The sequence below is a fragment of the Candoia aspera genome, chromosome 3 (assembly GCF_035149785.1).
Source record: "Candoia aspera isolate rCanAsp1 chromosome 3, rCanAsp1.hap2, whole genome shotgun sequence".
Classification (NCBI taxonomy): Eukaryota; Metazoa; Chordata; class Lepidosauria; order Squamata; family Boidae; genus Candoia; species Candoia aspera.
In genome coordinates this window covers 116,261,067-116,275,902 of record NC_086155.1, presented here as the reverse complement: position 1 = coordinate 116,275,902, position 14,836 = coordinate 116,261,067, and the positions used below count along the sequence as shown (strand labels likewise).

Genomic DNA, 14,836 nt, shown 5'->3' with positions numbered 1-14,836 from the left:
TGGCGCACCAGCTTCCGCTCTCGGCGCTGTCAGAGCCCAACCATCACCCCCCCATTCACTATGCCCCCCCTCGAACTCTCTCACTGCTCAACAGGGGGGCACTCATTCATTCCTCACCCACCCCGTCTCTCACTCAGGGGCTGAGTGTTCTTTTTCACAATCACACACTCCCAGACTCCCCCCCTCGTCTCTCACCCTGTGGAAGAGTCTCATTCACTCTGGAGGGGCCCTCGCAGCTTCCTGCTGTCTCGGGGGCCGTTGGGGGGGGATGGGCAAGTTCTTATTCCTACACTCCCCACTCCTCACCAGCAAGGTCTGCCACACCAAGCCCAACAGCCAGTCCACTTTCTTGAGGGCCAAGTCCACCCCCCAGGCCTGTAGTGTCAGTAGCCTGGTCCCCCTAGATCAGTCCACCAATCTACCACACCACCAGTTCGTTGCGCTGCCAAACTTCTCCATTGCAGCCCAAGACCCATCTGTCTCACCATGGCTCGCCAAGGCCCGTGTCACCAGGGTTCGCGTCGCTGGCCAAAAAGGGGTCAAAAGATGGTCCCAGAGAGCCCCCGGCCCACAAACTGACACTACCCCAGGTGCCTCTGCCAAGGCTCCCCGCGTGGCTGAGGTCCTCCAGAGTCCGCCACACTGCCAGCCTAGTCTGCTGCCATGGTGCTGGCCTAATCTGCTGCTGCACCGCCAGCCCAGTTTGCTGGCGGCCTGGTCTGCTGCCGCGCCGTCAGCCCAGCCTGCTGCCGCTGCGCCACCCACTGTGCTGCGGGCCCAGCCTGCTGCCGCGCCATCAGCCTGGTCTGCTGCCGCGCTGCCGGTACAGTCTTCTGGGGCTTGCCGTCCTGTCAGGGCCCAACCGAGCTCTCCATGCTTCACTGCTCTGGTCCACTCCATTCTGGAGCTCTACGCACCCCAGTCCATCCAAGGTGGGGGCGGAGGGGCATCAAAAATGCGAAAAAAAGTCGGCATCAGCATCGTCTGCTCTCAGTCGCCATCTTACAATGTATATTAAAATAAGACGTATCTTTATACTTTATTATATTAAAATTGTATTGTATTGTATTGTATAGTATTTTATATTTTTAATCTGTTCAGTTGTGTCTGATTCTCGGAGACTGCCTGGACAAGTCCTTGAAGTTTTCTTGGCAAGGTTTTTCAGAAGTGGTTTGCCATTGCCTCCTTCCTAGGACTGAGAGAGAGAGACTGGCGCAAGGTTACTCTGCTGGCTTTGTGCCTAAGGCAGGGCTAGAACTCATGGTCTCCCGGTTTCTAGCCTGGTGCCCTAGCTACTACACCACACTGGCTCTCAATATTGTATTGTATTGTATTGTATTGTATTGTATTGTATTGTATTGTATTGTATTGTATTGTATTGTATTGTATTGTATTGTATTGTACTGTACTGTACTGTACTGTACTGTACTGTACTGTAATATATTAAAAATTGAGGACATTTGTTCTGACCATAGAACAAATAAATGAAACAATTAAGGAATGATGTCTAATATTGTGAAGCTAATGCAGCAATAGCGTGTGGAATTGATCAGTGCTTTGAAGGAGAAAAATTATGAAGCTATATTGCAATTATATTGATATGTAAATACACATTTTTTTCACAAAATCCTGCAGGCAAGCAACACTCCATCTGAGTTAAATCTCAAGATAGATATGCAGCAGTTACACGGAAGTCAGGGAGAGAAAGAAAAGTGTGAGTTTTTCAGTAAAATCGCTTTATTGAAATGATTGGTAAAATAGAATGTACTGATGTCAGTAGATGCACATAGTAACATTTTCTGTTGTTTTTTTTACTTCAGTCATATTTTCAGATTGTATGTTTCAGATTTTCAGATTCAAAAATCTTACTTGAGTCATATTTTCAGACTGTATTACTACAGCCTATTTTATGTATCATTTTTTATTTAGGTGAAAGTATTAACAGTGATACTTCCAATGGATACAGCAATGAAATGGGCATGAGTTTGGCTCCCTGGCAAACATGTGAGGAAAATAATGATATCTGCGTCCAAGCTGACATTTCTGTTGACCCAGGTGCCCATCAGTGGTTGCCTCTGAATCCTTCACAGGCTACCAACTTATCAGGTATGCAGTCTTAAAAGGGAAAGGTAAACTGAGTTGGTGTTGGTGAGTTGGTGTTAACCATAATGCTACTCTTCAGCTAAGGAAATTTAGTTATGAAATGGTTGAGCTTTCAACCCATCATCCTTGTAGATAAAAAAAAGGACATAATATCTTCATTCATTCATTCCATGCTCAGAGGCTAGTACCAGCTCTCCTTCTGCTTTGCCTTGTGTAGAGATTAGTCCTTTCACCTGTTCCCAGACATGGGAATATATATGGCATTCTCATATTTCTAAAGTGCCTAAACTGTATTAACTGTAATATATGTGGGGGAAGAGCGTATGTCTGTGTATGGACACTGGTATACATGTAAACTTTTATTTTTGTATGTGCTTTTCCACTGGTACAATAAATAAAACTCCTCAGGTTGGAAAGGGAAAAAAATCAGCTCACCTCATAAGCATTCTTTTGTCAAATAAGCATGTATCTGAACATAGTCCCCAAAATACAGATCCTACTGTCCTGAACTAAGATGCTTTAATGAGTAGATCCTCATTATTCGTGGATTCCATATTTGCAAATTTGCCTACTCGCTAAAATTTATTTGTAGCCCCAAAATGAATACACGTGGGGCTTTCACATTCATGGACATGTGCAGAGCAGCGAAAAATTTGAGTTGCCTGACACACACGTTCCCAGCTGAAATTCAGTATTCGATCATTCAACATTCACAGTGACTTTATAGAGCATAACTAGTGCAAATAACGAGACTCAACTGTACTTTATTAAATTAAAAAGGTGTGTTTGAGTTTAATTTTTATTTTGTCTATCCCCTTTTTATTAAAGGGAACATTAAAGTTTGACCACGTGTAGCATATGGATCTATCTTTCCATTGCATCAGTAAAGATCCATTTCATGCTTGGAGAGTAAACATATGTCATCAACCTAATACAGTACTGTCAGTCTGTAGTGCTACTGTCTTTCCATTAAACCATAGATCTTAATATATTGATAAATTTGAAATTGTTGATATATAATTCAAAATCATATTTGCATCTTAAAATCATGTAATTCTTTCCAAACCCAGTGTACAAATTTATGAATAATGAAATGGAGCAATGATGGGGCAACCACCTATCAGATGTGTAAGTGTCCTCCCATCATTTTACACACATAATGAAGTGTAATGAATTTAACACAGTCCATTGTTAAACATTCTCTGTGGTGTCGGAAAACCATAAAAACAATTGTTGGATTAGTCTTATGATAAGAAATACGCTTAATATTTTAAAGCCCGTAACAACTGATTAGTTGATATGGGATATTCCAAAAAACAAACATGAACGTTTTAGGCAAAAAATAAAAATATGAAAACTCTTAAGAAAACAGCAAAAAAACCCAAAACTGAATGAAACCTGTAAAGGCAATTAAAAGAAAAAAACTACTGCTTGGACTTCTGAAAGGGACATTTTGAAAATTCACTGCAGTAACTCCCATACCCCAGTGGATTTTCTGCTATATACTACAAGATTTTACAGGAAATTCTGATTGAACAACTCTTCCTGGATAACATACTTGAGCAAGTAGGGATTGATCAGATAAAATTTTCCAATTATTTTTTTATTCATATAAGAATAGTCATGAAAATAACATAGATTTTTCTAGGCATGTTTCAATCAGTTTTAGGCTTGTTTCTGGCACTGAAATTAATCTTGGCCACACTGTGAAATGATTTTTGCCAGGAAAAAAACAGGAATGGTATGTTCCTGTTGATTTTCTCAGGCATCTCAGAAGCCTTTGTGATCACTCCACTTATATCTGGTGGGCATTTGAGAAGATGAAAATTTGAGATTTCAGCTCATCCCCACAGTATTTGTACCACGGGGTACCACAAAGTTCCATTGCTCCCTATTTGTTTTTTGTTTGTTTGTTTGTTGTTGTTGAGAAATACTGAATCAGTACTTCACAACAGTGATGGACTAGATGAGGGTCAAAACTTACCCACTAACATCTTGTATAGATCTTGTATTGTGTTGTATCATTTTGGAATATTAAAATATTGCAGCAAAAGTAGTTACTGGAAGTAGACTTTATGATTAAATTACGCCAGCCCCCTCCAGTCTTCACTGGCTTTCAGACTGTTTTCAGTTTCAATTCTGCTATTTAGCCTGTAAAATCCTTCATGACTTGGGCGTTAAAGGAATAACTCTTCCCATATCTTCCTACCATACCTTGAGATAATCCTCAAAAGTTGTGTTCTGACCATACTGTGTTACTGAGGGGCAGCAAAAGTCTGTCCTGGGTCAGGCTGTTTTAGTGATAGCTTCTCTTCTCTGGAATACCCTCCAAAGTCAGATATACCTAGTATAACCTTATTAGTTTTTAGGTACAGGACCAAGGTGTGTTTATTCTCCTAGGAATTTCAATCATTTTAATCAGCGTGTTAGTTTTTAACATGCTGATGTTCAAAAACCTTTGATTCAAGCTATTACCTTTACAGTTTTATTATCTTTATTGTCTACCTTTTAAGTATTATGTTATATTGTATATTTTAATTGCTTTAGAATTTTATATGGTTTTACTCCACTATAACTAAATGGGAAGACCTGGTTTCTTTTCTAAAAATTTGTTTTATTATATTGTTATAAGACATAATACATCGTATTATATTAATACAGTGGTATTTAGACTATTGATCGTATAAAGGTCTATCTTTAGACCTTTACGATAGAAAAAAGAAAAGGTTTATATCAGTGTTAACTATGATTAGAAATGTCAATGTTAATAAGCATAAAATTGTTAAAGTTTACATCCAAAGCTAAATGTAACAACTGCAAATTACATCAAATTATTGATTAAGCTGAATATGTAATAATAAGTTCTCCACTGTGTTGTTACTTACAATGTCTGTGCATGCTGAGAAAAAGAGAACATAGACAATTCAAAATAGACAACAACTAAGAAAAAAAAGAGGAAGAGAAAAAAGAGGGGAGAAAAGGCTATTTGGTTTCTAACTTACCTCTAAGAAGCCAAACTGTAAATGTTTGGGTTAGCCATGCTGCGTAATATATTCTAGATATGGGAACCATTTGTGCTTAAATTTGGTTAAACTTTTGTTCTGAATATATACTGTTAATTTTGCCACTGCTGCACATTCTCCAAGTTTAAGTTCCCAATCAGATACTGTCGGAATTGTATCTTTCTTCTAGTGTTGGGCAAAATTTATTCTTGGTGCCATGAACATGTATCTCAGTATATTATGTTGTTGAGGTTTTCTGGGATTATACCTAGTAAGAAAAAAATGTTTCAGATTTAATTTCCAAAACTATGTGTATCTTTCCAGTACTTTTGAGTTTTTTGACAAGTCCACCACATGTGGTAAAATGTTCCTTCGGTTTCATAGCATTTCCAACATTTATTATTGTACGATTTATCTATCTTGGAGATTATTGATGAAGTTGTATACCATCTGTAAAACATTTTGTACCAATTTTCTTTTAAATTGTAGCTTAGAGTAAAGTTAATGGATTTAATCCATAGTTTTTCCTGTTGTTGTGACTTTTTCTTTTTTCTTTTTAATAATTTTATTAAAGATTATAATTGCAATACTAAAAACTAATATAAACTGAAAGGAAGGAAAGGAGGGAGGATAAAAAGTGCGAAGGAAAAGAAAAACGTAGAGAATAGAATGAAAGAAAAAGAAGTAAGAATAAAATAAGAAAGAGAAAAGAAATATATAAAGTGGCTTCCAACCTTCACCACAAGTATAAACAATGTTAGTGACTTTTCACCTCCTCTCAATTTACAACCGATAATCTCTTCATCCCATCTCCCATCTCTTATCTATAAACAAATCCATAAAGCATTGTCACTTCAGTCCTCATGTCAGGAAAAGTCCATTAAGGGTTGCCAGAAATAACATAACTTTTTTAACCTTGATCAAATAAATCAACTTTATATTCCTTCCTTTTACTTCTAGCAATCTTAATCTTTAGTCCATTCAAGTAATGAAGTAGAACTAGATTTTTTTCTGTTTCTTTTTTGCCCCTTCTGTCATGCGCCCAGATCAAACGTTCCCAGAACATCTGATCAGACTTGCATGCATGAAGTCAACGCATGTCAAGACTTGCAAGTCAGTAGAAGTGGGAGGGGGACAAGCCAGGAGTGTGAAAGTATCTTGTTTGGACTATCTCTGGCATCCAAGGTCAAGCTGCCGAGCCGTTGGAGACACCTGCACAGAACTGAAAGAACTGACATGAGAAAGGGGGGCTGCATACCGAAGAAGGGGGAGGGGGTTGAGTTCATTGGGATGTTTAACTTGGAGAAAGCGCCGGAACTTCTATTCGCAACTTTTTCACTGTACTGCATACTACACTCCATTAAAGAGATTTCTACTTAACCACATATGAATCGAATTTAATGGTAGGCTGAGTAAGGCAGTCATCACATCTTCTCACAAGATTCATCCAAGCTTTAACAAACCTCTTCTATATTTCCAATATAATAGAATTATCCAGGTCACTCTCTTGGTTTATTATTTGTAATTCCATTTTGATTTTTAAAGTGTAGACCAATTTATTTTGTATGTCCGATAAGACATCTTTTTCCATGTCATTCTTGTAGCCTGTCATCTGTAGATCCACTTTCAGTTTCAACTCTGTCTTTTCAGATAAAACTTGTTCCTCTTCTGCCATTTCTTCTATAACATCTTTTGGACACCTATCTATCCATGGAAGCAAACATCACTATTGACATTGTCGATACTAACTTCTGGTTCCATTTTTCAAAAGTGTTCTTCAGTATTTCCAATGTTATAATATTTTGTGTCATTTTGAAGCTGTTAATCAGGTTTATATATTCTTCTCCTTTAATTAAAATCTTTAGTTCCCCCTAGTGTCCAATTTTTAAAATTGCTTATCTCTATTATGTCTTAGAAAAAATTCAAAACAAGTCCTCTTTCCTGCGGGAAGGATTCTTTATAATTAATTCCAAAACCTTATTTCAAATTTATCTGGACCCTTAATCCATGTATAACTTTCTAAAATCAAAGTCTTAATTAGCTTTTTGCTGTTTATTTCAATTTTTTAAAGTTCTTAAGCTTATAGTTAAAATTTTCTTTCATTAAGGATTGAAGGCAGACTCACCCAGTGTTTTCAGACTTGTCAATCCAAAGGTCTCTAATAGCTGAAAATTAGTTAACAAGCAATTTCTAAATGTGATTAGAAAAGGAAGTCTGTGAACTTAGTGTCCTTTTAAAGGCGCCAACTGCGGTTTGAGCAAGATGGCTATTCCCTCAACTCCCAGTGCTCAAACTCTGCTGGACCCTGCAGTTTCCTTGTGAGGAGCAACTGTCTGGAGCACATGTAGGCAATCTCCTGTCCTCTCCTTATCCACAGAGGTTCAAAGAGCTGGTTTACTCACCAACTCATCCTTTGCCACAGTCATCGGTTCTGCTTTTCGTAGAGCCGTCTTCTGTCCACCATTTCTTCCCCCAGAAGTCCCAGTTGTTTCTGTATGCTATCTGAAGACAGATCAGCTACCACCTTTATTATCCCGCCTTTATTATTTTTATAAATAACTCAAGGCGGCGAACTCCCAAAAAGAGTATTGTGACTCTTTCTTTAAAATTTTGTGTCCGTTTTATCATACAGTTCCATTTTCTTCTGTCTTTGTGTTTCAAAAAGAGTGCATTTTTAAAAAATAAATTTTAATTTCTTGTTTCCCTCTTTTTGCACATAAAAAAGTAAAAACGCTAATGCAAGCCATTCTTTCTTCTAGACAGCAGTGAGTTCCTTGCTGATGATTGTAGCATAATTGCTGGTGGCAATCTTACTGGATGGCATCCTGACTCTGCAGCTGTATTATGGAGAAGAACATTAGGAATTCTTGGAGATGTGAACAGTATCCAGTCTCCTAAAATACATGCCAGAGTTGTTGAATATCTTTTTGAGTTATGGTACAAATTAGCAAAGGTTTGAATACTATGATGAATTTATTATGTTAGCAGCTAAAATAAATAAAACTAGAAAATTTGTGTAGTATATGAAATTAAAATGAAATTTTAAATATTTTTAAATAGCCTTAATTATCAATTTATTAATACTTCAGCAGTTAAGATTAGGCAAGACTGATTCTATTGGAGTGATATTTGTCCTGAATAAATGTTTTAACTGCTCCCTAATTTATGCTCCCTGAAAAATTCATTAACACATTAATAATTTAGTGATAGAAATAATGATATGAAAGGGTAAGTTGAAATTAATAGATTATAGCAGATATGCAACATTTGTGGGATAATGGCAGCTTCAAGTTACTGTTACAGCTACTCATAGACTTCATAATATTCTCCTATTATATTAAACATTTGCTACTTAAGTGTAACTTTAAGGGAGCTGTGAGAACCACATCCAATATTTTAAAGGAGTGCCAAAAGGTTTTGAAATGTTGCATGTATCCATGTGTCTTGTGGTGCTCATCCTTTTGCCAACAAAATAAACCTCAGATCATCACAATTTAATTTTCATGGCATGGTGAAGGCCGTACTCCCAAAATGGGCACAAATTTGGAAACTTTCAAGAAGTCAAATAAATGTCTTAGCCACCTTCAGTAAGCCACCCCAAATGTACAAAAGTACCCCCATTTTTTGCCCCACACATGCTGAGGGAGGGCTTTTATAGCTAAAAAATAGATGCTAACAAGCTACATGTGGTCCCTAAGCCAAACTTTTTGGATCCCTATATTTTAACTAGTGTGATGGTGTAGTAAACAAACAAACTGTTCCTGAAGAACTATGGTCTTCAGCAGCGGACATTTGCTGAAGGAATACTATGAATTAAAATTCAGCAACATCTAGAAGGCTATGGATTCTCCACCATTCCACTAATGCACTGTTTAGGACAGTTTTAATATGTATAAGGCTGATGAAATTTGAAATGCTTAAATTGTTTCTGGTTTATTTGTTTTAGATAAGAGACAATCTGGCAATCAGTCTGGATAACCAGTCTACTCCCTCCCCTCCTGTTTTAATTCCACCACTTAGAATATTTGCATCATGGTTGTTCAAGGTAAGTTGTTCACTTTGACTTCGTACTAAATAGAGTTTATGGATGGGCATGGAACAGGAGGGAAAAGTTTTATTACAGAACAAGATGCCCTCCTTGGAATATTCCCTCAGAATGTTTTTAGTATCCTGTGTTCCAGGTGAACAAAACTAGAAACATTCTGAATATTCCACAAGAGGTGTGCATGACACAGAAAATGTATTTTTGTTTCAAACTTGGGATAAATAGCCTTACTCAGCATGTTCTGAGTTGGCTATGTCCTAATAAGATAAAACTCTCATGCATTGAGTGATCCATGTTCCAAACAGAAAAATCCTGAAAACTTTCTGAATCTTTCAGCCACATGAAATTATGAGAACTTGAAACAGAAACTGTTGTGTTCTTGTTTCACTCTAGGCCCCCAAAAATAGTTGGAGTGATATTGCATGCTGACTGCTACCTACCATCCAACCTAGAGAATAAATAGTGAAGGGGATATTTTTAAAAAAATAAAAATATTTTAAAAATTCCCATAACACACAATAGAAGCAGCAGTTGTAACATACCCTTTTAAATTAAAAAAAAATTTTTTTTAAATTGTGGTCTACTTAACAGGCACAAGTCCAGAAACCAACCTATTTGTATTAGGTAGATTTGCAAATAATAATAATAATAATGTTAAACTATTTCATTAGTCATATTCGCTCCAATGAAAACATGCCACTAACCACTGTAGCATGAAGAGCGTACCCTGCACTCAGACCAAAAGTCAACAAAGCCACCATAGTAAGTATAGTATACTGTGTACATGTAGCTTTGTATTTTACCTAATGTCTACCTTTGGAAAAGAAAGCATACTATAGAACCCAACATATATGTGCAATATAAGCCACAAATCCTACTTTCTGCATAGCAAAGACTTTAAAAAGACAGCTGTGAGCATTCTTCTCATTATGTGTTAGCCTAAAAGTGGCTATCCAGAATCACTTGAATGCAAATAGTGTAGCACGTTTTGTGGGGTGTTACATCAGAGGCATTGTACCTGTCTGACCCAGGCAAGTAAATGATTGAGGCTTAGCAATATTGTCATTGCCCTGTATGAACAGTAGTGGGCCATGGGTAGGTAGGAATTATGGAGTCTTGAACAGATTTGCTAAAAGCTGATAGGTGAGAAGGAATGTATAAACCGTATATCCATATTTTGTGTTACTGGAGCCTTGCACTAGATTTAAAATCTTGTCCATTTGTGGATTAGCAATTTAAGGTATAATTCTTTTTTTTTCTCATGAATGTTTAACAAAATGTTTCCAACTAACATTGGAAATAGAATCAAAACCACCCTGATGAGGATATTTACATATTTTAATATATAATGTCCTGATTGTTTCAGAGTTCACAAATGATTTAATAAAAAAAAATTTTTTTTTAGGCTACAACTTTGCCAGATGAATATAAAGAAGGAAAGATCCATGCCTACAAACTGATATGTGCTATGATGACAAGGCGCCAAGATTTTATGCCAAATCCCGACTACCTGGTGCATTTTTATCTTGTCATGCACATTGGCTTAACTAATAAAGATCAGGTATAATTGAGATAGTTCTAATTTTAAAACTGAATTGCACTGATTAATACACTTTGCAAAATTTGAATCATAAGAATTTTTGTAAATGGAAGGGAACTCTGGAGTGGATTGAAAATGAGGCTAAGGGGAAGAATGAATGGAGAAAAAATGCATACCTTTTCTTCCAACTTAGGATAGTGTCTTTAATGGAAGGGATTTCAATATCAAACAGGTTTTACTTCATTTCTTACTGAAAATTGGTTGTTCTAGATGTCCCCATTTTAAGTGGCTTTTAGGTGCTTTTCCAACAGTGCTTCCACAATCCCACTTTGCCTGGAGAAGCCTGCAGTGGCTTTGCACGGGCAAAGCAGGAACACAAAGCCAATAGCTAGTTTTGTGAGATGGCTGAATACATGGGTCTAGCCATTTGTCAAAGTCATCTACCAATCACAGAAGTTTTATTGTTTACTTATTAATTTATTATATATTAATTATTTGGTTATATTCATGAGGGGGTTGCCAAATTCATTTGTCATTTTTGGGGGCTTGTAGTATTGCAAACTTTGAGAAAGCCTGTCTTAGACTGTGGAAGTGTCTAAAGCATCTGACTGGATTCTTGTGAATGATTTCCAGGTTTTAAGGCCTGAAGATGTGAGCTAGATACTTGACACTGTTCAACGAAAGACCTGTCCAGTTATTCTTTGCCCCTTATGGCTTATTCAGAAATTCTGCCTTATTCAGAGATATTATATATCCAGATATCTCTGTTCATGAGAACCAATTGTAATTTTTGGGGGGAGCTGTTCCAGGGTTTCTTCCTGGGAGCACCACAATGGGTCCTAGTGCTTTTTTGTTATACTTTTACAGATACAAAGTGGTCAATTTCAAGGCTTTTCACTTTCTGTTAACCTGTTGATCAATCCATTTCAAAAAAAAGGATGCAGAAACCAGAATTACAGTGTTCCTTGCATCCAAAAGGGGGCAAGGGGTATATGAAGAGGTCAGGGAAGGTGTTGTTGCACAGGAAATTGGCAGAACAAATTGGAGCCATCAGATTGCCAGCGCAAAGCACATCATTTCAGGCTGCCTCCCCAAACGTACATAAGCACACCCTATATCACTTGCACACACCTTGAGGCAGAATGTAAGGGAAAACACAATTTCCAGGTTGTAGCACTTTTAGCTCTCCTGCAGAAGGACACCAAGTACAGCTAGAGGCATGTGGACATGTGCTTGGGAAATGGTTAGTGGGCTGTCCTTGCATCAGAACAAGAAGGTTGTGTGGATTTGTTCTAGATAAAGTATTGTGGTTCCCTTGGAAATGAGAGGGAAGGAGAAGTATAGAAGCTGGAATTGGAATCAATTGTTGCTAATTTAGGTAATCCCCCTTTGTGTATTATATCTAATATAATCTTTAGTAAGAATGGAATGCTCAGCTGGGTCTCAGGGTTATAAGTTTGGTCTTACAAAGAATTATCTTGGCTTCATTAGAAGAGACCGTAGTGAAAGCAGTCCGAGAAAAAATGGATCCTGAAGATCTGAATAATTATAAGTAGGATGGATTTGATTTAAATCAAATTGATCTAATTCATAATTTAATGAGAGGGCCAAACTGATGGTTTAAGTCATTTCACTTACCAGAAATATTCTGGTAAATGATGTAATCATCATTTCTAGTAAAAGTGCTTGTTTGATATAGTATGAATACAATTTTTTATTCAGGGATGTATACACCCATTTTAGAATGTACTTACATTTTAAAACAATTTTTGTCAGATTTTTAAAAATCAGTTTTTATCAAAAATGAAATTAGAATATTAGTAGCAAATTAGCAGATGTGTATTGTGAAGTCATTAGGAGATGAACCAGCTCCAGTTCAATTATTTGTGGGTATTTGAAGGATACATTTGCCATGCTGTAGTAACATAACCACCAGCTGCTTTTAAATTGCGCTTGTTCTGACTAACTTTCTTCTGCGAACAATAAAAAATAGATTATTACTTAAAAACATGCAGTTCTGATTTAAACTGTGTTTTGTTAAAAATAAAGAATAGGCAATTTCAATTAAGTCAGCACAAAACATTTAAAAATTTTGGTGAATGGCGAATAAAGTGTTCATCTGTGCCTTCAGAGTCTGGAAAAAGAAAAACAAATTGTCTTGCTTTTTCAGTTCCCAAATTGCTTTGCAGTTTTCAATGAATTATTCCAGAGGAAGAGAACACTCTTTGTAAACCAACACAACTAATTACTGCTATTACAATTTGGATTACTCCTTCAGTGATCTCTGAATCCAAATGTTTAAATTTCTTACGTCAGCTTCCTTTGTTGAGAATCTCATCACCAAACATGCATATATGGAATGGATCACCATTAGCCCAAAAGTTACCATAGTTGGCATGATGGGAAGGTAATTAACTTGATGCCTTTGCCATGGCTAACTTCTTGTCATCAGTGAAGTTTGAACTTGCTATGATGAGAATACTGACAAGAAAATAAGCTAGAAGCAGTACTTCTGCCATTCTGTTTTTTCCCACTATAGTTTAATGCTGCTATCATTGCTTATTTCCCAGTTCCTCACATATTTCAATAGCATCAGAAATAAAATAGTTATTTCACTGCAGTTGTTCAGGCCCATCATAGTCCTGAATAGTCATCAAATGTTCAGTGTTCCTCTTTAGCCCCAAATTGACAATTTTTGCCCTGACAGATGATGATGATTAGATTTTTATCCCACCTTTTTTATATATAACTCAAGGCAGCAGACATACCTACTTCTACCTCCTACGTTTTTCCCCACAACAACCACCCTGTGAGGTGGGTTGGGTTGGGCTGAGAGAGAGTGACTGCCCCAAAGTCACCCAGCTGGCTTTCATGCCTAAGGGATGCCTAGAACTCAACAGTCCCTGGTTTCTAGGCCAGCACCTTCACCACCACATGAAAGCGGCTATCTATTTCTTCTGTCCATCTGTTTCTTCACAATTTTGTGAACAGAATGCCATGACAATAGACCTGTTCTTGATATAGCGCTCCAAGCTTTCTGCTAATGTGTTTCATTGGGCCTCTTGCAGAAAAGTAATTTGCTTCCAGTTGCTTTCTTTGTAGCAGCTGCTGCAAAGGGGTTTTGTTAGGTATTCTGCAACCTTTGTTTCTGGAGTACAGTATTAAAGTTTTTTGATAAATGGAATGTTAAGTGGGACTGCAGCTCTATGCTGTTTGGTGGAGTCTTAACCGTCCTCTAAATTCACACGGATCTTAAATACATTTGTAGCACTGTCCATGACAAAGCTGCATAGCAAACATTTGAAATTTTTTGGTAGCTTATTACAACTTTTACTGCTGTTACTTGGAATTATTTAGCAATCCATGCATTCTTATGTAACTTTCAGTAAAGGAAGGCACTCCTGTTACACAAGAACATAAATGGAACTGAATATCGCTATATCCATCAAGATTCAGGATAACAAATTTCCTCTCTAGATTATTTCTACATCTCTCACTTTCTTATTTATACATTACATCTAATGAACTTCATTAGATTTATATCCTGCCTTTTGTCCAAGTGCTCGTGGTGGCAGGCACCGCACTTCTTCCTCCCAAGTTTTCTACAACATTTCTATGAAATAGGTTGGGCTGAGAGAAGGCGACTGTTCCAAATCACTCAGTGGGCTTCTGTGGCTGAAGGTGGCACTGGACATGGCTCTTCCCAGTTCTAGCCCAACGTGTTAACACATACACTGTCTGCAGTTCTCCCTGCAATAATGGTTCTGTTAGGTAGACCTAATCCTGTGTAAGTGATTGAACAATGTTCGTGAAATGTACCTTCTAACCATGAAGAAAGAGATGGTTGCATAAACAAACCAAACATTTTTTTTCATCAGTTTCTTCTTCTGTATAGTCTAATTGGTTTCTGTTACACAGATATCAATGTCTAGCTCTTTGTGATAGTCTTTCTCTGCAATTTGTCTGTTTGTTTGCTATACATGGTACATTTGTTTTTTTTACTTATATGATGTGGTTGAAACACTGTTGTCAGATGACTCTGAAATGATAGCCACTGATGATGATACTAAAGATAGTGTAGGCTATCAGAATCTTGCATTTTGGAGATCTATCTCAATAGAAGAAGTCAATTCAGTTAGCATATCT

The 14,836-nt window shown here is 37.2% G+C and overlaps 1 protein-coding gene across 1 annotated transcript in view; it reads left to right on the top strand.

Annotated features, from left to right (window-relative positions):
* Window positions 1–14,836, top strand: part of RALGAPA2 (Ral GTPase activating protein catalytic subunit alpha 2) — a 209,898-nt gene that overhangs the window by 74,756 nt on the left and 120,306 nt on the right. The window contains exons 20-24 of the mRNA XM_063298698.1: window positions 1,636–1,714; window positions 1,930–2,106; window positions 7,865–8,058; window positions 9,052–9,150; window positions 10,556–10,711. Of these exons, the coding sequence (XP_063154768.1) occupies window positions 1,636–1,714; window positions 1,930–2,106; window positions 7,865–8,058; window positions 9,052–9,150; window positions 10,556–10,711 (705 nt within the window). The remainder of the gene's footprint in view (window positions 1–1,635; window positions 1,715–1,929; window positions 2,107–7,864; window positions 8,059–9,051; window positions 9,151–10,555; window positions 10,712–14,836) is intronic.